General features: G+C 38.3%; 1 protein-coding gene across 1 annotated transcript; it reads left to right on the top strand.

Moving 5' to 3' along the window:
• Positions 1-589: 589 nt before the first annotated feature.
• grk5 (G protein-coupled receptor kinase 5) lies at positions 590-26,713 on the top strand. Its single transcript, XM_062435219.1, has 17 exons — positions 590-647; positions 1,690-1,773; positions 1,878-1,990; positions 3,350-3,427; positions 3,624-3,721; positions 5,219-5,311; positions 5,489-5,552; positions 6,767-6,907; positions 7,823-8,013; positions 8,559-8,596; positions 10,276-10,365; positions 11,407-11,615; positions 11,703-11,834; positions 21,354-21,491; positions 22,353-22,484; positions 22,566-22,646; positions 26,612-26,713. Exons 1-17 carry the CDS (start codon positions 590-592, stop codon positions 26,711-26,713), a joined length of 1,842 nt encoding a protein of 613 aa, XP_062291203.1.
• Positions 26,714-26,733: the final 20 nt, after the last annotated feature.

Raw genomic sequence — 26,733 nt, 5'->3', positions numbered from 1 at the left:
GAATGTCTGGTGGGAGAGAGTTCCAAAGGCGGGGGTCAGATCGGCTGAAGGCTCTTGACCCCATGGTATTTAAGTTGGCAGATGGGGCAGAGAGCTGGTTGGCAGAGGAGGATCGGAGAGTTTGTTCAGTTTGTTATTATATCATATATATTATAAAAACCTGGAGTCTGTTCCAGAAAGCAGGTTTTAACTCTAACCCTGAACTCTGACCTGATTATCCCAGAGGTGGTAAAGTTGTCACTAAACCCACTTTTTGGACTATACCTCTGAATGTTCATGCCCTGCAGGCTATGTAATGTCTCTTCACACTGAGCCTCAGTGTTTGTCCCGCCCCTGTGATGAAGGAGTGTCCTCTGATTGGAGTAAACTTCTAGCTCAAATACCATCATCTCCATTCATCAGTGAGTCACAGGCTCTGCAGGTTAGACGGCAGCCGGACGGCACAACTCGTCACTCCAATTCAACAAACTGCTGTTTATTGATGCTGGTGATGAGTTCTGATTTTATTACAGTCGGTGCATGAAAACTGGATGTATTTAGCAGCTTTGGTCAGATAGAGGAGGACAACCTTTAGAACACAGGCTCCCTCATGGAGATTGAAAGCATGGTAGCAAACAGCGCTCTTGTTAGAGCCAGAGAAGGTGAGAGTCTTTTTTTAATGTTTTTATACAGAGATGTCAGATTTTAGAAAGCAGCTGTATTTTCAACATCTTTTAAATCCCTCCTTTAAAAGATTATGTTACAAGAAAACTTTTGGGCATACTTAACTCTACTTACTTTTCCATCCTTGCAATTTTATATTCTGCTGTAAATCTCTTGTGTTTAATCATCTTATTGTTTGTCTTTATGGTCTCATTGTTTGTTTGATTTGCTTTTTTATTTCCTCTTTGAAGCACTTTCTAACTTTATATAAAAGTACTACACAGAAAAGTTGTAATAATAATAATAATGAAAAACGACTTGTAATATGATATAATAGGAAGGAAATAAAATGTGGTGTGTATAGTTTTAGATGAATAACGCTCAGTTTTCAGACCTTTTTAATTTGCAGAATTTTCTTATGCAATCTCTGTTGCTATATTTATCAGGTGTAGATATGTATCTCCCTCATGTTTTGGTTTTGTTATCATAGGACAGCGGTTACTTCCCTAAACAGCACAGTGTTGAGAGCTGAGGAATGATGAAACTGATGATAGATTAGTCAAGTTAGACCATTAAAACTTTTATGTCTTATTTATTAATCCATAACATGCACAGCTGGTCAACTTTATTTTAACATTTTAGGTTCCAGAGAAAATGCCCTTCAGCTGCCTTTGAACAAAGTCTGAAAAGAAAGACACATTGAGAGATTATAAAGCTATAAATTCTGATGAAAATGAACTACTAAAGTCTCCCTGAAAGCAACATGAATATACTGTATGTGCCCCTTGATTTGGTAAACAAATGTGCTTTATGGAAATAAAGTTTTCAAGTGACAGCGTGGCCATTTAAGTCTGCAGAGTAATGCGGTCCCACAGGCTTTGCTTACCTGCTGCCAGAGCTATTAATAGTTCATTCACTGTAGTGCAGCGCACAATTGTCTAAAACCTGCCGGACTAGGCGTGCATGTGCGCATGCACATTTATGACACACCACTGATAGACGGGTTATTCGTCTTCACTTTACTTTTTATTCTCTTTCTCTGTGCAGGCGATAAAGGCAGAAGCTGGAAATGGAGAGAGATGCTTCGCTTTCCTCACATTAACCAGTGTATGGACCTGGCAATGAACATCGGTGTGTGCATGAGTGTGTTTCTTATAAGTCAGTACATGTCTTGCACCTGCCTTGTAAATGGTTTGTAGTGTAATTTCACATCATATTTTTATTTTATGTTTCAGAACGAAACTACTACAGTCTGTGTGTGAAGCAGCCTATTGGCAAGAAACTGTTTCAGCTCTTCTGCCGTAGTCGACCCTACCTGCAGAACTACATATCGCTCCAGGATGCTTTGGTACACTTGAAACTGAAGAAATATGATTTAATATTTAGAGGATTTCTACTGTAAGAAATGAGTTCATGATCAGAAAGTTATGCAAACTGTCAGACTGAGTGAGTAATGGTGAGGAATACAAGTAGAATAGACACTGAAAAAAGATATGTATCATGTTATATATTTATTGAAAAGATGACAAGAGAGTAAATTGTGTTTAGTGTCCTTCATGTAGTCTGTAACACAACACAGTAATGAGCAAGGACTGAGTTTCCTAATATGATCATGCATCATGCAACAGGACGAAGTAATAATGTAGCATAAAGGCCATCATGTGGGACAAAAAATACAAAATTCATTTAAAACACAATAAGCAAAACAACTTGAAGTAGGACACTTGTTTTAAAAAATCTACTATAAATTTGGCTAACTTTTAGTGTCATGATTAACTGTAAAAAGCAAATCTGAGTTAAGTACAGCAGCAACAGTAAAGCAAAAACTATGAAAAACTCTGTAAATGAGCACTGTTTGATGCAGTATGAACAATAACATGCAGGAAAAAGTAGCAGGACAGACGTGTTTCTTTGCATTAAGCAAACCGAAGAGACTGAATGCTGTGTGTGTGTGTGTGGTGTAATTCATTTATGTTGAGGATGTGAGTCTGCTGCTCTGATAAACAGGAACAGACAGGAATAGTGCACAAGATGTGATCAGTGCTAAAATGTTATTTTAGTCCATTTTAATGATAGTTTGCTATAAGTCCCCCCATTCATGCATTTATAATCACTATAAAAACATGGTTTGTAACACACTATAGTGTAGTTATAATCAGATATAAGGGTTTATGAATATATTTATCAGTAGCCAGAAGTGTTTGCTGCTATATAAACAGATAACAGAAGACATTATAGTAAAGCACAGTTGCACTTTAAGACACTGCTGAAAACCCATCTTTTCTCCTTGGCGTTCAGCCCCAGCTAGGCGAGAATCCTTGGCTTTTTTTAAATTTAATTTTATTTATTTTTATCTTTACTTTTACTCTTTTTTAAATGGAACTCTTACTATTCCCTTATTGTTTTATTTATTATTATATTTGTATATGATTATATTGTATTTTAATAACTGTACAGCACTTTGGTTCAACTGAGGTTATTTTTAAATGTTTTATAAATAAAGTTTGACTTTGAAGTTTGACAATAATATAAAATATGTCTTCAAGGGAGAGGTTATAATTGGTAATAAATACTTAAAATTATATATTATATCTGCTTACAGCTATATACACAGTGTGTTTTAAAAGATTTATTAACTGTTTATGAATGGGAAATAGCAAAACTTCACACTCTGCTTATGTATCTATTTCCTCTTCGTCTCCTTCAGGACACTTTTGAGACAAAGAGTGACGAGGAGAGGAGGGACTTTGGCATCACCATCATTCAGAGATTCCTCCGGAGTCAGGTTTGACATGTCTTTACTAGTAACTGATAACTTAACTTTTTAAAAATGTAAATGTTTATTTTTACTCCAAAGAAATACACCTCTATTTTTTATTTTGGAACACAAGACATGTATAAGTATTCTTATATAAGTTGCAAATCCAATCACAGACATAGATGCTGACAGTGTTTTTAATACTGCTTTCATCTTTCTTCAGTCCATTCAGTGTGTGTCCATCGTGCTGAAGTATGAACAGAGCTGCATCGAAAATCTGGAGTACGATCCCTGTGGAGACGTCTTTCATGACTGCAGGGAGTAAGTCCATACATGCTGTTTGCTTATATATGTTAGTGTGTATATATGTATGTGAGTTTAACCCTCCTGTTGTCCTCGAGTCAAGGAAGGAAGGGAGGAAGGAAGGAAAGGAGGAAAGGAAAGAAGGAAGAAAGAAAGGAAGAAAGGAAGGTAGGAGGGAGGAAGGAAAGGAAGGATGGAGGAAAGAAAGAAGGAAGGTAAGAGGGAGGGAGGGAGGAAAGAAGGAAGGAAGGAAGGTAGGAGGGACGAAGGAAAGGAAGAATGGAGGAAAGAAAGAAGGAAGGAAGGTAAGAGGGAGGGAGGGAGGAAAGAAGAAAGGAGGGAGGAAGGAAAGGAAGCAAGGAAGGATGGAGGAAAGAAAGAAGGAAGGAAGGTAAGAGGGAGGGAGGGAGGGAGGAAAGAAGGAAGAAGGGAGGAAGGAAAGAAGGACAGAGGAAAGAAGGAAGGTATGGGGGAGGAATGAAAGAGAGAAGGAGGGAGGGAGGAAAGAAGAAAGTACAGAAGGAAAGAAGGAAGGGAGGAAAGAAGGAACAGTAAAAACAGACGGGGTCAATTTGACCCGGGAAGATGACACGAAGGTTAAAGGTGCCCTCCAGACATGTTTTAAGACATATAAAAAGATAATTTGTGTCCGAAAAATCTGGAATCTATGAATAGGCAAATATTGTTCAGATGTCTCCTCCTTCATTGTAAAGTCTATTCTTAATGTTTGTGCATTGGAGGATTAAAGTTTCCACATCACACTTGTGAGTACTGGATCAGGATTGGTTACAAATCCTGTTCTTAGGTACCGTAAACTGAGATTTAGAGTCCAAATGACTCACTGCAGCATAGATATATCTGCTCTGTAGATCACTCTGAAACCAAAAGAAAGAAGTGTATAATTCCAGTTCTTTCATATCAGTTTGGCGCCCCGTAGTTTCACATAACTTCCATCATCTGCTTACATAGTCGGGATTCTTATTTCAATACAGCAAATCAAATCTTTTATTAAAGTGATAACATATTGTTTTGTCAGGCAGAGCAGACAATCACACTGAGCCTGATTGCATCCTGCTATTTAACACAAGACGTTACCTTAAAGCTGCAGTTGGTAACTTTGAAGAGAATTTCAAATTTGAAGAAGTACACCTTTCAGATCCCTCCCCCTCCCTCTCTGCTGCACTCCTGCCCTGCCTCCAAAGTCCCTCCCCCAGAGGAGGCTGACGTGCGCGCGGCAGCATGCGACCATGGATGTGCCGTTTATGCTGTTGTTGGTAACGGGGGTATCGGTAGTTTTGTCTTCGCTGATGGTTGTTGCTGCGCCATTACTTTCTCTACGCTCCTGAAGCCGCTCTTGGAGATATGAGCTTGACCGAGCTGATGAGGAAGGGGGAGGGGCATGAGCTCAGAGAAACATTCCTCCTTCAGAGAAAAGAACAACATCCAACTGAGGTAGAATAAAAACACGAGCTTGTGTGCTTTGATAATGACTAACATCTTTGTTTCATGCATTAGATATTTAAATAGATACCTCAGTGGAGAGCCCTTCATCCAGTACCAGGAGAGCATGTTTTTTGACCGTTTCCTGCAGTGGAAGATGGTGGAGAGGTCAGTATATGACGCACAGTGTGAAAGATCAGCGGTTGGTTGGTTGGGTAGCTGGTTTATCTGCTTGTACTCGATACGCTCCGCTGCAATCATTGTTGACTTTAGGCCACATTTTTTGTTGTATGTTTTTAAAATTTGTTCCAATCAAAGTGAAAACAACCTGTCTTTCTATTCAAGGCAGCCCATCACCAAGAATATGTTTAGACAGTACAGACTGCTGGGGAAAGGAGGGTTTGGAGAGGTAAGGCCACAGTCACCTCACTGTAAGGACAGATGTATTTCTCTGTTGTTGTTGTTACTTAAAGCAGCGGTTCCCAATCATCTATTCTCTCTTAAATTAAGGGATGATTTTACTTTGTAAGGACTCTCATGTTAGTATTTATTGAGTGGTAGTACTCATTACTCCATAAATATTCAAATAAAACAAGGGAGAAAGTACTTATGCATCCAGTAATGAGGGGTTACAAGTAGACATAGTTTTCTTTTAAAATGGAAATCCAACAGTTTTCCATCTCAGCATGTTGTCAGGTGAAAAAATAGATGTAAAGCCTTATGTTTTGAAAGAGATGCCACTTTAGTCAGCATCAGTTGGGTTTGAAGACGATAAGTGTGAAAAGTAAAGCGAAATCCAGGGATGTGGAGTTAGATAGAAGTGAGGTTAGCAGGTTAGTCTCTGTAGCTCCTCATCTTTGCTGGAGAGGAACAGCTCCAGGCTACATGAGCTGCTACTAGCACAACAGACCTGAATCTCTGAGCAAACTGTTGGTGGTCAAGTTGCATTGTGGGTAATGTAGGCACCAGGTTTTTAACAAGGAATGAAAAAAATAATGCTAACATGCTAATGATAAGCATGTGTAGTCTGATGTTCATGCTCACCATAGTTTATGATTTGACAAGCAAAAAACAAAAGTGCAGCTGAGTTTGGCGGGAATTAACCACAGTATCGGACAATACTGAAAAGTCAGAGGATCAGCAAAATTATTACAATTATTCCTGAGAGGGAGGTGAAAGTATGAACCAAAACTCATGATGGTGTATCCAATAGTTATGGTATATTTCACTAAAAATATAAACCTCATGAACCATCAAAGTCATTGGGATACCTCATCTGGGAACCATGAATGTCTGTACAAAAATGTGTGCCAATTCATGCATTAAATGTTGAGATATTTCACAGTATAAGTGAAAATTTGGATCTGATGATGGTGCTGGAGGAAAAGTCAGGAGACCATCAAAGTCAGTAGGATTCATCCTTTGGGGAACCTTATTTGTTCCAAATATCGTTGCAATCTATCAGGTAGTTATTGAGATATTTAAAAGCCACAATAACTTGGTGTCTGTCACGTCTATTTTGGAATACTGCTCCTTTTAAACACATGACTCTTCTTTGATACTGACAGTAGTCTCAAAGACATTTACCAGTTTGATCCTTTAATCGTGTTGTTTCCTCTTCAGGTGTGGGCTTGTCAGGCTCGAGCCACAGGAAGAATGTACGCCTGCAAAAAGCTGGACAAGACCCATGTGAAGAAGAGGAGAGGGGAGGGCATGGCTCTCAATGAGAAAGAGATACTAGAGTCGCTGGACAGTCGATTTGTGGTGAGATTCACTTTTGTTGTTTAATCCTTTAGCTCTCTGGCCATTTCCAAGTTCGCACAAAGCAAATGTTGAAGTTCTTAGAGCTCAGAGATGTGGTTTTAAGGAGGGAAAAAATGTGAAAAATGAGCATGAGAGATTGGAGAATACAGTCTTTTTTTTGCTGAACATTTAGGTAGGTTGTCAGAGCCTGTACAGTTTTATCATCAACAGTTTCCATCATTGTTTCAGTTTTCTCCCCTCAATCTGCTTTCATCGCTGAATCTTCTTGTACAAGAGAAACAGAAAACTGGTTAAAGTTTCGTCTATTTGTTATTAGGTCAAAACAAAGGTTCAGTTTTGTGAACCTTTCCTTTAAATAATCTTAAGACTCTTTTATTTAAACCTTTAAATACAGTTGATCCAATAGTTGTTGAGACTGTTACGACCCAGAGAATGTATAGGGGATGAGAGGTCTAACAATTGGGATAACCTGGGGGAAAAACAAGAGGATGACTGAGGTACAAGTACAAAACCAAAAATGAATTAACAACTTAGACAAAGATAATCAAAAACTTGAGCACAATTAACAGAAAACAGACTTCACTAAATAAAAGGAAGCTGATCTGAAATAGGTTACTAAAAAATAACACAATCGGTTAAAAGGGGCATTGTTGTTGAAAAATCGATCTCAAAGACACAACCATTACAGCCACAATGCTGCCAAATGGCCAACTGACACCGGGTCTAGCTCTCCTTGGAGCTTTTTATGCTGAAGCTGATGGAAAACAGGGCACAGCTACAGTGGAGGAAGTGGAGGATGGGGAGGGCAGTACCTGACATTTCACTAAAAAAGTAAAAATGTAAACTTAATGCTGGCACTGGAGGAAAAGTTAAAAAATCACCAAAGTCTTTAAAATGTTCTCATTTTCTCTTTAGGTGAATCTGGCGTACGCTTATGAAACCAAACACGCCCTTTGTATGGTTCTGACCATGCTGAGCGGAGGAGACTTGAAATTTCACATTTATAACATCGGAGCGCCCGGCCTGGATATAAAACGAGTGCAGTTCTACGCTGCAGAAGTCTACTGTGGTTTAATCCACCTCCACCAGAAGTCCATAGTGTACAGGTCAGTGTGTTTATAGACTGGAGATGTACTTAAAGCGATGGTTCGGCGTAATTTCGACCTAGCGTCATATGCACCATGACGTCTATCTAACCACCCGCTCCGCTTTTTTTCCCCATTTTGTCGCAAACTGGTGGAGTTAGAGCCATCAGCCGAATGGCTTAGTACAGGCGCTAACGGACCCACTAGTGTATCTCGTAAATTACTCCACTAATAATGCCTGGATTGTTATCAAACTTCTACAGTAGTACAAATAGGGTCTTTACTCATAAATCGATACATTGGAATGTTTGTAAGTACACCAGTTTATTAAAATAAACACTTACCTGATGGCTTTTACTCTGCTGCTACTGCTAAAGCTGTAAACATCGTTGAAATCCTGTGTGGTCGCGCGAGATCCCCGCACAGATCTCTAGATGTGCAAAAAAAGCGGAGCGGGTGGTTAGATAGACGTCATGATGCATATGACGCTAGGTCGAAATTACGCCGAACCATCGCTTAAAGTCCCAGCTGGAGGGAACGGACTCTAACGCTGATTTATCTTCCAGGGATCTGAAACCAGAAAACATTCTCCTGGCTGACAACGGTACGTAAGATCTCAGTCAACACCCTTTTTTTGTTTGTTTTAGTGATAAACAGCAACAAGCAAGTTTATTAATCGGATCAAATTCCAAACTCAGCAGACAGAACTCGATTAAATAACTGACAGCCACCCACTCGATAGGTTATTTATAGCTCTGAAATTTCTTGAATGATTTAGACGATAACAACTCCGCTAGACAATAACTCATCCAATTGAGATTCATTCCTCAGATGCATCGGCTTGTCCTAGAGAAGGAAATAGTTGACGGTATTTTGACATGGGTAGAAACAAAGGCTGGAGGATGAGGAAGTGAAGAGGCTTTGGGAATCAGGCGTGGTGTCGTCTATTTTAAGAAACCTGTACACCTGTTGCTTCATTCTTGGCAGCATGTTTGGAGACTTTGGAGACACCTTTTTGTTGTACATGCCTAAGTAATTACCAAATGACCGGGTAATGTTTCCACAGTTGTCACAAGGTTATTGTATTAGTTGAACTGGCGTGCACTTCTGTGTGACATCAAATAACTTTTCCTGCCTCTTCAAACTGAAACTAATTTTGCTCCCTCAGGACGTTCATGCACTGATTAAACATACAGTTACACATGTGATGCTTTTCATAGACTTCAACTTACACTTTCTTTATATTGCACTTTAAACACAACACAGTCCAAAAAAGGATGATAAAAATTGCTACAACATTAATAATAAAAAGCAATGATAGAAAAGCACATGGTCACATAGAGCTGTCATGGAATATGTCTGAAAACACTGAACACAAATATGAAATAATACATTAAACACTGCTGGGTTTAAGATTAAATGATTATTACTGTACAATAAGGAGACAGCAGACAGAGACAGAGTGACATCAGCTCATCTCAACGAGCAAAAACCAAGCCTAAACTGTTATTGTTTCTAAGGGATTAAAGAAATAATCTGTGATTGGTCGAACATATCAGCCTATATCATTTTACCCAATAGAAAATTACCATGAAAGTAAAAGTAAAATGTATTTATACAGTGCTTTTCACAGACATAAGTCACAAAGATAGATAAATTTAACTTTATTGATCCCCTAGGGGAAATTTAGGGTCCAGCAGTTTACACATAAAAAGACATCACACATAACATACACATACAACATAAATAGGAATGTAAAAGGTCAAATCTGTATAAATACAAATTAAATAAGAATAAAAATATTAAGAACAGTATACTAAATACTAAATACTAAATAAAATAAAAAAAACCAAGGGTCTGGGGCTGAGGCTGTGTGATAAAGTGCAAAGATAAAATTATAGTTTAAAGTCCACACAAAACACACACAATGTTACTATATGCATACATACACACATTCATATACGTAATCTTCTTACACTGGTCATGCATCTCCACCGTCAGAGCCTCAACACATTAATGATTTCTTGACATCTTACTAAGATCCCCACACCCAAGACTCTGAGCTTCCACCTTATTTGGATATAAGCCACTCAGCATTACACTGGTTCAGTCTGCAGTCATCGCTGTATTATCTCTCTAACCCTGTTATCACTGTATCATAGTATCGAGTTTTCTCAAAGAAACTGGTTTCAGGGGAAGGAAGTGAAAATCAACTGGAAATAAGATCTCAAACATGAAACCAGTTCAGTGTTTTATTGTTTTGTTTTTTTTCCCCCTCTACAGGACACATCCGCATCTCTGACCTGGGCCTGGCCGTGAGGCTGTATGAAGGGAAACTGGTGCGAGGCAGGGTGGGAACGCTGGGATATATGGGTACGTATGTAACTCACATTAATGATACAAATCTACAGAGCACCGAGAATCTGTTGATTTTCACCTCAGAAGCTGATTTCACTGAATGACACAAAGAAAGTGAAGAAGAAGAAGACAAACATACAAACACATAAGATTTAAAGTAAGAGGCACTCTTAGGCCTCCGTACATCTGAGGGTGTGTTGCCTTGAACCTGTAATTTACACACTCTGCTCTGAGATGATGTGCTTATTTGATATCAATATCAAACTATATATATTATGGTATATTATCACTCAGCACCAATATTACTCTTGTTAATAATGTTAAGATTACTGATGTTTTTATTGCTTATGTGCTCATTTTTTATTTTTCTTAATTTTTTTTTTTGACGCTCTTCTATTTTTTTCTATCCACTTTGCTGCTGCAGTAATGTAACTTTCCCCATCGTGGGATTAATAAAAGGAAGATCTGATCTAAATAACGGTAATAATAATTTAATTTTTATAGCACTTATCAAGCATAAGCACTGAGTTACGCTCAAATTATAATGATTTACAGAATAAAAATACATTTGAAATACCCTGTGTAAGGCCCCTCGTATAACATACAAGAATTAGACACAAGAGCACATACTGTATATCATATTAAGCAGCACTGAGCCCACATATAAAACAGATAAAAAGGTAAATGTAAAGTAAAAGTATATATATATAAATAAGTGAAATGAAAGAATAAAATAAAACAACAATACAATGTCCACACTCACTAACCTTAATGTGAACCATCAACACAAAAAGATCATATCTAGAATAAAAAATAAAAAATTTGGCATTGAGACAATTTTTTTGTAATGAGAACGTAAGCCAAATGTGTGCATGTGATGGTATGATAAGTGTCTGTGTGTGTGTGTGTGTGTGTGTGTGTAAAAGAGAATGTGGTCATGATAATGTGCGGGAAGGATAAAAAGAAGGAAGAAGGAGGAGCGAAAATAAAAAGTTGTTCTGACGCAGCCGCCTTACTGACGGCTTAACCCTTGATTGATTCGCATCCTGTTTTCAGCTCCCGAGGTGATCGGCAACGAGCATTATGGGATGTGCGTGGACTGGTGGGGCCTGGGCTGCCTGGTTTATGAAATGACTGCAGGAAAGCCGCCGTTCAGAGAGCACGGAGAACACCCGAGACCCTTAGAGATGGAGAGACGGATTCACGACGACCAGGAGGAGTACGATGACAAGTTCAGCAAACAAGTGAAAGACCTCTGCTCGTCGGTGAGGTCTTAAAAATCCTCCGAAACTGCTCAATTGGCAGCTCACACACATGATTAAAAACTTTACCTTCTCTCTCCTGCGCTGTAGTTGTTGAACAAGGACCCGAATCAGAGGCTAGGCTCAGAAGGAGGGATAGCAGTCCAGTCACATCCCTTCTTCAAAAAACTCAACTTCAGGATGCTGGAGGCGGGACTCGTTGAGCCTCCGTTTAAACCTGATGTAAGTATCCCAAAGATTAACTCACCCTCCAAATGTATAGACATAAACAATCAATACATACTGGATGTGTATTTATGTGCTGTGCTTCATCCACTCCTGAAGCTTTCCTTCTGCTAAATGTTACTCAGTCTGACGTCGGCAGTGGTAGAAATATTCAGATTTTTAACTTTAAAATTGTAAAAAAAAACAAAACAAACTCCATTACAAGTATAAAAATATGGAAGTAAAATGCACTTCTAATTCAAAGTACATTTACAGAGTGTTAGAGTTTTTGTCACCATTATTCTTTTATTATTATTTTCCTATAATATGGAAAAAATACAAAAAACAAAGTTTAGTCATTTCAGTTACAGTTTACTTAATTGTTTTGTGTTTATTAGTAAGTTGATTTGCACATGAATGCACTGCACAGAACTGCTTTATTTAAACCTAAATATTCATCATTATTCTAAACGTTATTCTTCATATAGGCTGAATTTATGTTCACGTACAATACATTTCACATTAGCATGTTGAGCTGACCTCCTGTGCACACTAGTAATTTATTATCACGGCACCAAGTGAACTTTATCTCTAATTTTACTGTAATTAGAACCGAATTATCTACGTCTTTTCAGAAAACTTCCAAAGAAATTACACATTTATAAAACAGCTTTACAACTATAAATTATAAGTAGTTTAATATAATATTTAATAATTCATTTTATACACATTTAATATATTAATTTTTGTGTTGCAAGGGTCAACAAGCTCTTCAGAAATTCACCTCAAATCAACTGTAACCTCTGGAAAAGGCCTCAATGCATTTAAATACATATTAATTAAGCATTTATTAAAACATTTTTTAAATTCAAAGCTGTAGATTTAATAGCTTATAAAGCTTTTATAAAGTGTGCTTATTGGGAAGAGGTATCCAGCATTTCAATGTTTGTAATTTTAACTATTTAATATACTGTTGGTCACTTAATACACAATATTTGAGGAGCTCAACATATGTTTTGTATATGACATGTTAATATCCACAATAACTACTGTGAATCCTCTCCTCTGGCTTTCAAGATGGCTGCTGCTGTGTTTTCTCTGAGAGATTAACTGAACACTATCTATCTAAAATCTCTGGAATCCTTTTTTTGTTCCAACTGAAGTTATACAACCTGAGTTTAGAAGAGGTTACATCAACCTTATCATAAAACGGGGTAGGAAATCCAACTCTGGACGTGAAATCCTGCTTTATTAGGATTTCCTAGGCCTCTGGCCGTGTAGGCCTCAGACTAGGCCTCGAGCTCTTGGATATAACAAACAAGTGGAACAACCTTGATGTAAATCATGTCACGTCGAGGAAAAGAGGAAGACATGGTGTCTCTTGCCCAGGTACGTGATATGCTTGAACAACAGAAAACTTTTTTCACAGAACTGTTAGAGCAGCAAGAACGCAATTTTAAGAGCTGCATGCAAATCTTAGATGCCTCAAACAAAAGAGTGGATGGACTCTCCAAAGAACTCAGTGAGCTGAGAGAGAGCATCCATTTCACTCAGTAAGACGTGGAAGACCTGACAGCAAAGGAAAAAACAAACAGTATGATAAGTTCTAAAATGCAATTGGACATATCTAAAAGGAATGAAGTTTTACTATCTCTAACAGGGAAGACGGATTATCTAGAAGGGCAATCACGCAAAAATAATATTGTCATCGATGGTATCCAAGAAACTACAAACGAAAACTGGTCTGAGTCGGAAGAGAAGGTACAGAAACTGATCTCTGAGAAGCTACAACTGGACCCCCATTGCATTGAAATGGAACGTGCACACCGGACAGGGAAACCTGTTTCCAACAGAGAAAGACCGAGACCGATCATTGTCAAATTTCTCAAATTCAAGGACAAACTTGCCATTTTGGAGAAGGCAAAAAATCTCAAGGGATCTAACATATACATCAATGAGGATTACACTGAAGCTGTAAGGCAAAAACGCAAGGAACTATTGCCAACAATGAAGGCTGCCCGTGCTCGTGGGGACATAGCCTACTTGCGGCATGACAAGCTGATTGTTCATCCCCCCGCTCACAAGCAGTCCATGAAGAGTAATAGATCTGTATAACACATGAGTCGGATCACTCTTGTATCCCTCCCATTGTTTCTCGTTCATATTAGTATTTGATCACATTTCATGACATTAAAAAACATCTGTCAAAAATGTCAGAGATGTTTGAAACTCTTGGATTTCACTTGGACTATGCCAACGTCTATTCCATCAAAAATGTACGCCTATCAATAAGTTGAATGCTAATAATTGGTTACACTGGACATGTGATGAATGCATTACGCTGTTTCCTTTCCATAGTCTCAATAATAATGAATGCATTAGCCTCTTGTCTGGGATAAAAAGTCACAATTACCCCGATCACTTAGTCTTTAATCCATTTGACATCAATAATGAAAATGACTTGCGGTACAATGGCTGTTTTGACCCTGACTCAAACTTTTTAAATTTAGCAATAGATGGGTCACCAATTTGTAAATACTATGATTAGAGTCAGTTTAACTCCTTCTGTGGTGTTCTCCCATTAGGTATAAATGTATTTTCTTCCTTTCATCTCAGCATATGCAGCCTTCCTAAGAACTACGATTATTTAAATCATTATTTGTCCAGCTTGGAACATGAATTTTCTGTTATTGGCCTTTCGGAAACTTGGTTGGCTAAAGATGTGGAAACCCTCTATGACTTATCCAATTATAATGCTGTTCATTACCACAGAGAGTTAAGAGTCGGAGGTGGGGTATCCCTCTTTTTGCATAAAGATATCCAATTTCTCCATAGAGATGATCTTATGTTACAATCTCAATTGATTATTGCAGAATCTGTTTTTGTGGAAATCCCCTCTTGTTCCTACTTTGGTGGAAAACGTGTGATAATTGGCTGTATATATCGTCCTCCTGATACTGATATTGATAACTTTTCTTTCAATTACACTAGATCTGATAAACAAGGAGGGAAAATTATGTTATCTGCTTGGAGACTATAATATCATTTTGTTCATGAGTGAGAAACACACACAAACAGGACATTTTTTGAATACCATGTATTCCAGTTATCTGTATCATTTGATCTATAAGCCCACCAGAGTAACAAGTACTTCTGCTACTCTAATTGATAACATTTTTACAAACTCTTTAGGTCATAAAACTCAAAGTGGTGTTCTCTATGCAGATATTTCAGATCATTTCCCAATATTTAGGGCCCAAGCACCACAGTGCGAAGGCCCTATTGTAATCATAGAGATTATTATTATAGAAAACAAACGCTTTTTTGACAGCCTAAACGTACCCCAAAACTCTCGAAAATTTGCACGAACATCAGATCCGGCAAAAAATTTGATATTTTATGGTTCGGCAAAATGGCTCAATAGCGCCCCCTAACGAATATAAAAATGTGAAAGATTGACGTACTTGAACAAAATTTGGAATATATATGTATCATGTCCAGACGCACAAAAAAGTCTGGGGGGCCCATGACGTCACTCCAACAGAAAGTCGGCCATTTTGAAAAATATGTGCGATTTTGGCGTTTTCCACGCCTCGTATTTTATCCGACCGACTTCAAATTCACTCCGAAATATCTTGAGACATTGGAGATGAAAAGTTATCAAAAACTTTCTGATTAGGGATTCGGTATGGGCGTGGCAGTGCCGACAATTTCCTTCGCCATACGATCCTTCGCCAAAAAGCAGGAAGTCCTTATAACTCCTACAGACATCGTCCGATCTACACCAATTTGATCACGCATGTAGAGGGTCCCGCCCTGGACACATCTATGCATCAATACTGTGTCATATATACAGCGCCATCTACTGGACACAGGAAGTCAGCCTCATATGACAAACATTATCCGATTTATATGAAATTTACAGGATGTGTTCTCCACATCATTCACTACAACATGACATATAATTGGTGGGTGATCTCTAGCGCCACATAGTGGACACAAGCAGTGATATTTCACCACATCATGCGACGTCAAATAAAAGCCTGTGAATGAAGACGTCTACCTGCGCACCCTCCGACTGCGCCACAGCTCGACATGCATGGGGGGGCGAGGGCCCGTTCATCGCTGCTTGCAGCTTTAAATAGGGCCCGAGCGGCGACTGCAAGTCGCCTGGCGAAAGCCCTATTGAAATTGTAATGTTTATTAGGGCCCGAGCGGCGACTGCAAGTCGCCTGGCGAAAGCCCTATTGAAATTGTAATGTTTATTATTATTATTATTATTATTATTATTATTATTAGGGCCCGAGCGGCGACTGCAAGTCGCCTGGCGAAAGCCCTATTGAAATTGTAATGTTTATTATTATTATTATTATTCTTCCGACATTTCGTGCCCCAATTTCGCCCCTTTCCCAAATGCGAAAATGCTTATACTTTTGCACGGACGTGCGGCCTCATCCGAAATTCGATATTTTTGGGTGGTCGCACATGGTCGACGCAGAATGGCGGAATAGCGCCAAAAATGCTCATAGGGAATTTTGCTAACTTTGTCCTATGCTCACAAAATTCGGTACACATATGTATTATACCCACATATGCAAAAAAGCCTCTTGACGTCATGACCTCAACCCAACAGGAAGTCGGCCATTTAGGTTTTGTTTTTTCCCGCCTAAAATTAACTCCTCCAACAGCGTTCGCCCGATCAAGTTCAAATTAGGTACACAACATCTCCAGACCTAGCTGAGCTTAAGTTGTGCTCTGCGCATCCGTAGGTCAAAGGACGTGTCTGCCAGGGCTCAACTAACTTTGGCGTGCTCGCCATGTACATACGAGTGGCTCTCACGCCCACATACTTCATCCAATCAGCTTCAAACTTGCTGGACATGATGATGGCTCCGCCCTGAACGTCCCGATATATTAACTTCCCACGTAACTCATAGCGCCCCCCGGTGGTAACAGGAAGTTAACTAAGATTCATTAAAATTACATACTTTGCCCCATCAACTTCATTCAGAACCAGTTGGTGAAGCTACATTATGAACACTGTGAAGCTACGAGTAATGGCGTCCGTGTGGCGACGCGGCGACCATCAATTCCTCGCCATGAAAATCCGTTTGGCTTTTTGATGGCTTTATTGAACTCGTATCATCATGAAAATTGGTACACAGGTCCAGGGTGCCGACCTCAACGTCTCCATTCGCTCATAGGCGATCTCACTCGTGTCGCCCCCTAGTGGAAACAGGAAGTGCCATATTTTACATCATCATTGTGCGATTTCCAAAAAAACTTCACATGTGTAATCACTGTCCCACCCTGAACGCAACCGCTTGTGTTTTGTTACACTCTACTGCCCCCTGGTGGATGAACCATCAACCTCTCATAACTCCTTCATGCTTTGTCCAATTCACTCCAAACTTCACATGACTGATGAGTGGCCGCCCTGAACACACCAGACCACACCAGACCATATGTGTAACTACCTGTGACTGCCCCCTACTGGATGAACGAAACATTGCATTTTTGGCCTCCTTCCAGGTTTTTTTCTCACTTTCTGCTTCACGCCACAGCCCCGCCATGCCTCAGGCCCCGCGGTGGCATGGGTGAGCGAGGGCCCGCCATCGCCGCTTGCGGCTGTAATTATTATTATTATTCTTCCGAAATTTCGTGCCCCAATTTCGCCCCTTTCCCAAATGCGAAAATGCTTATACTTTTGCACGGACGTCCGGCCTCATCCGAAATTCGATATTTTTGGGTGGTCGCACATGGTCGACGCAGAATGGCGGAATAGCGCCCCCTACAAAGTCCAAAAATGCCCATAGGGAATTTTGCTAACTTTGTCCTATGCTCACAAAATTCGGTACACATATGTATTATACCCACATATGCAAAAAAGCCTCTTGACCTCATGACCTCAACCCAACAGGAAGTCGGCCATTTTGGTTTTGATTTTTCCCGCCTGAAATTAACTCCTCCCACAGCGTTCGCCCGATCAAGTTCAAATTAGGTACGCAACATCTCCAGACCTAGCTGAGCTTAAGTTGTGCTCTGCGCATCCGTAGGTCAAAGGGCGTGTCTGGCAGGGCTCAACTAACTTTGGCGTGCTCGCCATGTACATACGAGTGGCTCTCACGCCCACATACTTCATCCAATCAGCTTCAAACTTGCTGGACATGATGATGGCTCCGCCCTGAACGTCCCGATATATTAACTTCCCACGTAACTCATAGCGCCCCCCGGTGGTAACAGGAAGTGAACTTAAATTTATGAAAAATACATAGTTGACCCCATCAACTTCATTCCACTTCTAAAACATGCAGAACCAGTTGGTGAAGCTACATTATGAACACTGTGAAGCTACGAGTAATGGCGTCCCTGTGGGGGCGTGGCTACCATCAATTCCTCGCCATGAAAATACGTTTGGCTTTTTGATGGCTTTATTGAACACTTATCATCATGAAAATTGATACACAGGTCCAGGGTGGAGACCTCTTCCATCTGATAGGGGTGTCGCTCATGTCTCCCCCTAGTGGAAACAGGAAGTGCCATTTTTTGCATCAACATTGTCCGATTTCCACGAAACTTCACATGTGTGATGAGGGACTGACCCTGAACACACCTGCATGCATCCCATTACTGCCCCCTGGTGGATGAAACATCAACCTCTCATAACTCCTTCATGCTCTGTCCAATTCACTCCAAACTTCACATGACTGATGAGTGGCCGCCCTGAACACACCAGACCACACCAGACCATATGTGTAACTACCTGTGACTGCCCCCTACTGGATGAACGAAACATTGCATTTTTGGCCTCCTTCCAGGTTTTTTCTCACTTTCTGCTTCACGCCACAGCCCCGCCATGCCTCAGGCCCCGCAGTGGCATGGGTGAGCGAGGGCCCGCCATCGCCGCTTGCGGCTTTAATTCAGTTTACATTTGCTAATGCAAACAAAAAGACATCTAATGATTACAAATGCAGATTGTTCAACAAGAAAAATACGGATCGTTTTAAATCTTTGATTGGTGATGTATCTTGGGAAAATGTTCTTAAAGAATCTGATGTAGAAACAGCCTATCAAATATTTATGGACTCATTTAATTCAGTCTTCCATGAATGTTTTCCCCTGGTCAAATATGATAAAAAGAGGGACTTTGATCATGGCAAACCTTGGTTTACCACTGGCTTAAAAAAATCTTCTGTCAAAAAAAACAAATTATATAAAAAATTCTTATCAAACCCATGTCTCTTAAATTCTACAAATTACAAGAAATATAAAAACAAATTTACCCACTTACTTCGTATATCAAAAAAGAATTACTTTGCTGAGAAATTAAAGGAATCTGCTAGTAATATTAGATCCACTTGGAAAATCATCAATCAATTATTAAATAAAACGAAAGCAACTTCTGCACTACCATCACAATTTTTGAGTGACGGGAGAATAATAAACAATCCGTATGATATATCCTGTAGTTTTAATCACTTTTTTGTTAATATGGGTGTTTCTCTTTCTAGTAGAATCAAGATGTCAGCTGGAAGTCCACTTGACTATTTGCGTGGTCATTATCCCTCTGTATTACAATTTGATCCACCAAGTGCTACTGAAGTACAGGAAATAATAGCTGATCTCAATAATTCTGCAGCAGGTCATGATGAAATAAGTGCATCACTGCTTGAGGAAGTTAGTAGTCATATTTTACAACCACTCACATACATCTGTGGAAAGTCTATGGAAAATGGAGTTGTTCCTAAAAGTATGAAAGTCGCTAAAATCATTCCTCTTTTTAAATCCAGGAATCCTAGTAGCTTCACAAACTACCGTCCAATATCAATTCTGCCCTGTTTTTCAAAGGTTTTAGAGAAACTGGTCTACAAGCGTATATTAGAACATTTAGATGCACAAAATATCCGCTATGAACACCAATATGGGTTTAGAAAGAAACACTCGGCATACATGGCCCTATTACAACTTGTTGACAAAATATATACAGCTATGAATAATAATGAATTTGCTCTTGGTATCTTTTTAGATTTGTCTAAGGCCTTTGATACAGTCAATCATGAAATTTTAATCAAAAAACTGAAGCACTATGGTTTTCATGAACACACTTTGAAATGGTTGTACAGCTATGTATATGATAGAGAACAATATGTATTTGCGAATGGCTCAGTATCAGGTAGGACTAAAATAATGTGTGGAGTCCCTCAAGGTTCTATTCTGGGACCGTTGCTGTTCCTCATATATATTAATGATCTTCCTGCTGTATCTTCCACCTTACTTCCCATACTTCTTGCTGATGACACCAATGTCTTGACAAATAAAAATCTTAATTCCCTTATATCTGATGCTAACAGTGGAATGGAACAAATTTCAAAATGCTTTCAATCTAATAAGTTATCTCTAAATGTAAAAAAGTAATTTTATTATATTTGCTAATAAAAACAAGAAATACTGCAAAGATTAAACGAAAATTATAATCAATGGAACAGAAATTTCACAGGTTACTTCCATAACATTTTTAGGAGTACTGGTTGATGAGAGATTAAGCTGGAAAGAGCACATCAACCTGGTATGTGGTAAAGTTACCAGATCGCTTGGTGTCATCAGGAAAATTCGTGACCTGGTTAATCAGAACTGTTTACTTACTTTATATTATAGCTTGATTTATCCACACCTCATATACTGCAACATTGTTTGGGCCAGTACATATGCCTCCAACCTCCATAGTATTTATCTAGTTCAGAAAAGATTTGTTAGAACTGCCACATTTTCAAAACGCCTAGATCCTTCTGCTCCCCTTTTCCAAAAACTCAAGATAATGACAATTTTTCAGATCAATATATACCCAATATGCATTTTTATGTTTAAGTATATGTATATTCCAAATTCCATTCCTAAACCTTTCAGTGAATATTTCCAAGTTAACTCACAATTACATAAGTACAATACTAGACAATTGACACAACTTCACCCTCCTCAGTATCATACTACCCTTGGTCAATTTTCCTTAAAATACAGAGGTACAATACTCTGGAATGATCAATTTAATAGTTCCATACAGTTCTCCTCTTTTAACACATATAAGAGCAATTTAGGGGCTGCTCTGATTGCTCAGGTCACTAAGTAGTACACGTACACACACACACATTTCTACACTATTGTTTTATTTTAATTTTTAATATTATTATAATTTTGCTTTATTTTTATGGTAATTATTTTTTTCTTTTTCTATTTCATAGTTACTTGTTTTTAATTCAACTTGTGAATTTTAATATACGTAGAGGCCCTGTATAAGCCCTTTTGGGTTTCTTGCCGCTACCTTGCACCTTTCTTTTGTTGCTATTTCTTTATCTTTTTCCTTTTTGTCTTATTATTGTGCAAAATAAAAAACTTCAAACTTCTAACTATAGATGTAAAATTAATGAGCCTGGACTTGAATAAACATGGAGGAGGTTGATAGATGCTGTGATCCAGACAAATATGAAGGCAGAAAAACTGAATTTAAATCCATGTTCACTGTATGTGTTTCTGTGTTTTCAGCCCAGACTGGTTTACTGCAGCGACGTGCAAGACATCGAGGAGTTCTCCACAGTGAAAGGTGTCACTCTGGACCAAACAGACGACAACTTTTATTCTAAGTTCAACACCGGCAGCATTCCTATAACCTGGCAAAATGAGGTGAGCTAGTTTCTACTTTTACATTCTGTCCACAAACAACCCTTAGCAAAAAGTAGTATACTTGAAGTTCGTTTTATTAAGTATGCTTGAGTGTCAGTATAAGTATAGCAAGTATACTACGGACCATGTACTTGTAGTGTACTAGAAAGTATACTAATTTAATACCTCTTCGGACTAAATTGGAACATTTTTAAGTTTATAAAAGTATACTTTATAAGGTCATTTTAAGTTTCCAAAAGTATACTTTCAAGTATACAACAAGTCCACTCATCTATATACTACTAGTGTACTAGGTATATACTTCTAGTCCACATTTTAGTTTATTAAGTATACTTAAAGTATAGCACAAGTACACTCTTCTATATACTGCCATTGTACTAGTTATATACTATTTGATCTTGAACATATAAGTTTATAACAGGGGTAATACCTCAAAGCTAATGTGTGTAGTGAAAAACATTTTTATTCTGCTAAATTAAATGTAAGCACGAGTCAATGACTTGACCTTATTCTGTACTTGGATCAAGATATACTAAGTATTAGTACTTTGTGGCAGAAAGAAGTAAAAAGTATACTAAAGTACAAGTAGAAGCTTTAGTATTAAAGTATAAGTGTAAGTCTTAGTATTAATGTACTTAGTCTCAGACTTTTCTTTATACTTTTCAGTATAAGCCAAGTATACTTCACTATACTATTCTTAAGTATATAAAATATAGTATATAAAAACTAAAAAAAAACTTCAAGCATACTGCCTCAGTTTTAGTATAAAATAAGTATACTCGTAGTACACTTGAATAAACTACTTTTTGCTAAGGGAATCTACAAATCTCATCGACTTTTTCTCTGTCTTTCGGTTCATAGATCTTAGAGACCGGATGTTTCAAGGAGCTGAACGTTTTTGGCCCTGAAGGGTCTCGATCTCCAGACCTGGACTACTCCCAGACCCCCGAGAGCCCCAAACGCAGCCTGCTGCAACGAATCTTCCGCAGACACGTAAGAACAAAAACACTGCTGCTTCTAAAAGTGTGTGTGTGGTTCTGTGAATTATAATAAGTTATTTCTCTTCCACCGTAGAACCATCCAGAGCCGTCAGATGAGAGCAGGCAGGCTTTGGTGCCCAACGGGACCTTGATGACGTCAGGACTGCTCAGCACGGCCCTCTGAGGACCGGCACAGTACAGTACCGCTAAATAAAGTTCACCTCGACTGCTTTAAAGAAAGAAAAAAAATTGACTGTAGTAGCAGAGGACAGCTGAGTCAGTGTTCCTTTAAATAGTGTCTTTGTGTTGTTCTCCTTACACTGACAGCTCCTAGGGTGGTAAAGATACGTCGATTTAATGAGCAATGATGCAAAATGAATTCATCAAGTAGACATCATCATCTTTAACCCTTATATACTGTTCAGGGGCAAGTTTAAACCTTTTTTTTTTTTTTTTTTACATTTGACAGCTTTAAATATACACATATACACATTTCTTTTAGCCAGACTTTTCCTTACGTGACCCACAGTATATAAAAATGGAAATAAAGTGCAGCTAATACACATTTTTACATATGCAAATGTACAAATTTGACCTGTATTTATATACAAAAAAAAATCTGCATTAAAACATGTTGTAATCATCATATGCTATAAAATGTTCTCCTGGACCATAAAATAGTGATTGTGAATGTATTTTAATCAAACAGAAACATTAATCAAACATGTATTAATGATTGAGGTGGGATTCATGAATGTGAATTAGTGTAGAGATTAATTATAAGTCAGAATATGAACAGTATGTAAATGGTTAAGATGCGCATGTCTCCGCCAGAGCGAACACACCTCCAAACAAAATGAGAGACACCACAGCAACAGCCAGAAAAAGTGAAAGTTTTAAAGCTCAATATATCAAAATGTGGCACTTTATACTGAACAGGATATCTATTTTTATTAAAAAAAGAACAGATTGTTTTTCATTTGAATGGCTGGTTGAGCTCAGGAGTAAAAATGTCAAATGATATTATAGTTTTTGTGATTCGATCGCTGCCTCCTGAATCGAATTGAAATCATATCGTGGCAGACTTTGTGATATCGGTGAACATACATAATACCATATCGTGAAGAAACTCGTACTTACACCCCTAGCAGCTCCACTATTTTAGCTCTTTCTCCTTCGTCTGTTCTCAGTTTAAACTGTTTACCATGCGCACACTCATTTCCAACCAATTTGAAGTCCAACTGAAATCACATTTAGCCATTAAAAAATAATGTCAACATTTAAAAATATATTGTTAATATTGTTGATAGTTTTTTTTATGATTATTAATAATTATGGGTAAATATCAGAAATTCTGTATTTAAACCTCCTGTTGTCCTCGAGTCAAGGAAGGAAGGGAGGAAGAAGGAAGAAAAGGAGGGAGGAAGGAAGGAAGGAAAGAAGGGAGGAAGAAGGAAGGAAGAAGGAAGGAAGGAAAGGAGGGAGGAAGGAAGAAATGGAGGAAAGAAGGAACAGTCAAAACAGACGGGGTCAATTTGATCTCAGCTGTAGCTACAAGTCATGGACACACAGTGTGTTGTTAGCAGCAGTTTTAAAGATTGAGAACCAAACCAGCATCTAAAAGGTCCAAAGTGACATTTGCAGACTGTTTAAAGTGCTGCAGCTGAGCCACTAATTTGCTAACAAGCATGATAACTGTCATTACCAGAATATTTGTTTAGTGGCTCCTCCAGTAAGCTAAAGTGCAGAAGACGTGTGTTCATGTTTGTAAGTTAGATAAGAAGGAGACTTTAGCAGGGAAGTTAATGCCGGTTGTTGTTCAGAGTCTGTGGTTCTTGTGTTGAGTGTCAGGATGCAATCAGGCTCAGTGTGACCGTCTGCTCTGCTGATGATAGAGCAACACGTTAGTTTTATGCAAAGATTTACTGTATAACAGCAATGTGATGCTGTTATGATGCTGTAGCAGACAAAAAAGCTATTTCAGTTGGTCTTTAAAGAAAAAAAAGTACATGAATTTTGATACCAGTAGCACGGCACATAAAGCTCAACATTACGCAGTAGGGCTGGGTATCGGTACTCGACCGAAGTAAATTGATACCAAGTAGTATCAAAACTTCTCCCGTCAAACGATACCTGCAACCAATCCTTTTTTCACCCAGAGCTAGAAAATATGAAAAATATTTGTATGGACTTGCTCACAGCCAATCAACAGCAAGCATTCTTCCATATAATTCAACATGTGATTGGTCCACTGCCACAGCAGCTACAACCCGTCTGTGGTGGTGAAGTCGTGGTGAATTTGAGTTATCGCGCTTAACAGTTCAGCAGCCAAGATGCCACCTAAACGCTCTAAAGTGTGTCTACACTACACACCTGTTACACTGGATAAAAGAATGATGGGTATCTAATGAAGAACTCAGCTGGTATCAGTATCACTTTAAGGGGACTTGGATTGGTAGTGGTATCATAATTTTAAACGATACCCAGCCCTATTACGCAGTGGTTGGAAACCAATATATGAAGGTCCGCTTTTCTTTTCTTTTTCCCTTTTTTAAATACTGTATATTTAACCGTTTTATTTTAGTTTATTAATAAGTTTTAATGATTGATTTATCATTTGAGTTTGTGTTTTTTAAAGCAAAAATGCCAAAAATGTACTTCAGGTTCCATCCTGGTTACGAATGTGAATATTTGCAGATTTCCTTCTTATACGATTGTGAATTAAATGTTTGTGTTTGTGCTGTTTTGTATAAATGTACTTGTTGAGTTTTGTGTGTTTTAATGTATGTTTAAGTTTGTAGTTGCTGAGTTTTCGAAAAGTGTGGGCATGCCAAACTAGCTTATGCTATAAATACTTTGGTACATGGCATTAATTCACACTATACATTTGTCCTAATACAAATGAACATTTTTTAAAAAGTTAGACATTTAGATTGGTTGGTCAGACAAAACAAAACACGAGGATAAATCACCTTGAACTTGTCATTTTCAATATTTGGACATTTAAAAAAACCAAACAAGGATTAATCAGTTAATTGAGAAAATACTTAACAGATTAATCAGTAATGAAAATAGTCTTCAGTTGCAGGCAGGTTATCTGCACATTTTAATGACTTTTAAGACCTTTCTAATATCGCAAAAGAATGCAAATACGACTATTCTGTGTAAAGCTTTTGTCACCTGTCTTAACGAGAAAAATTATTGTATTAAAATTGCTTGTCAAACAGTGGTGGAAGTATTTAGAACCTTTACTTGTATAAAAACACTAATGTCACCTCAGTAATAGTATGCATTACTATGTAGGTTGTTCAAGTTAGTACTTAATGCAGAAAAGTGTCACATGTGACTCATAACACATTGAGACATAATGCAAAAGTAGGATTTTACTGTTGTAGCGGGTTGAAATTGAGCTAGTCATTTATATAGGACTGTAACTAATGATTAGTTTCAACAGCTGATAATGTTTAACTTTAATCAATAAGTTGATTGTAATAATGATAATAATGAGAAATAACAAACTAAGCAAATATAATTATGCTCACATCAAATTTAATGCCGTAACTCCTACAATTTCAGACATTAAGACATTTTTAGACCTTGAAAACCAAAAAACGAAATTAAGGCATTCTTAGGCTGCGTTCAGACTACAGACAAATCTGATTCCATCTCAAATCTGATTTTTAAGCCTGACTGTCCAAACCGTTTTTAGCAAGTGTCCAAATCAGATTTGGCTCTGTTCAGACTGGGCCACTCTGTAGCGTGTATTGTGTGATGTCATATAATTGCGACAGCAACAACAAACCCTCGAGCTTCGCTTGAACGGAGCCATCTCCCCAAAGATTAAGAATTTGGTTTGGTCCTCTGTCCAAGGACTGATGTTTTCGACGTCCTCCATTGCCTCCATTGATATCAGCTAGCAACAACGACTGGAATAAGCGCGGGTCTGGTGTTGCATAGAGTGACGTAGCGTAGAGACGTAGAGAGACGTCACGGACAGTCAAATCCGATTTGAGTGTTTGGAGCTGTTCAGACTCAGACACATCTGTCCAAATGCGATTTGAAACTGCCTCCCAAAGGTGGTTTCCATCTGGTTTGCAAAAATCGGATTTCATGTGATTTATGACTGTTCAGACTTAAGACATAAGAGCCATCTGGTTCCAATTTAGATTGGCTAAAAATCGAATTTTGGCTTGCAGTGTGAATGCAACTGATTTCATGTCAAATACACGAATCTCTGTGTGAAATCTAGACTTCATGAATGA

This window comes from Scomber scombrus, chromosome 15 (assembly GCF_963691925.1).
Source record: "Scomber scombrus chromosome 15, fScoSco1.1, whole genome shotgun sequence".
NCBI classification, from domain to species: Eukaryota; Metazoa; Chordata; class Actinopteri; order Scombriformes; family Scombridae; genus Scomber; species Scomber scombrus.
The sequence above is the reverse complement of the archived record's forward strand: the minus strand, read 5'-3'. Positions and strand labels throughout refer to the sequence as shown.

What these genes read in the sequence shown, in the direction of transcription:
- grk5 (XM_062435219.1), top strand. Translation starts at nt 590, where the DNA reads ATGGAGATTGAAAGCATGGTAGCAAACAGCGCTCTTGTTAGAGCCAGA. An exon ending in GGGAACGCTGGGATATATGG is followed by an intron (nt 10,366 to 11,406) that starts GTACGTATGTAA and finishes TCCTGTTTTCAG; the next exon opens with CTCCCGAGGTGATCGGCAAC. An exon ending in AGCCTCCGTTTAAACCTGAT is followed by an intron (nt 11,835 to 21,353) that starts GTAAGTATCCCA and finishes CTGTGTTTTCAG; the next exon opens with CCCAGACTGGTTTACTGCAG.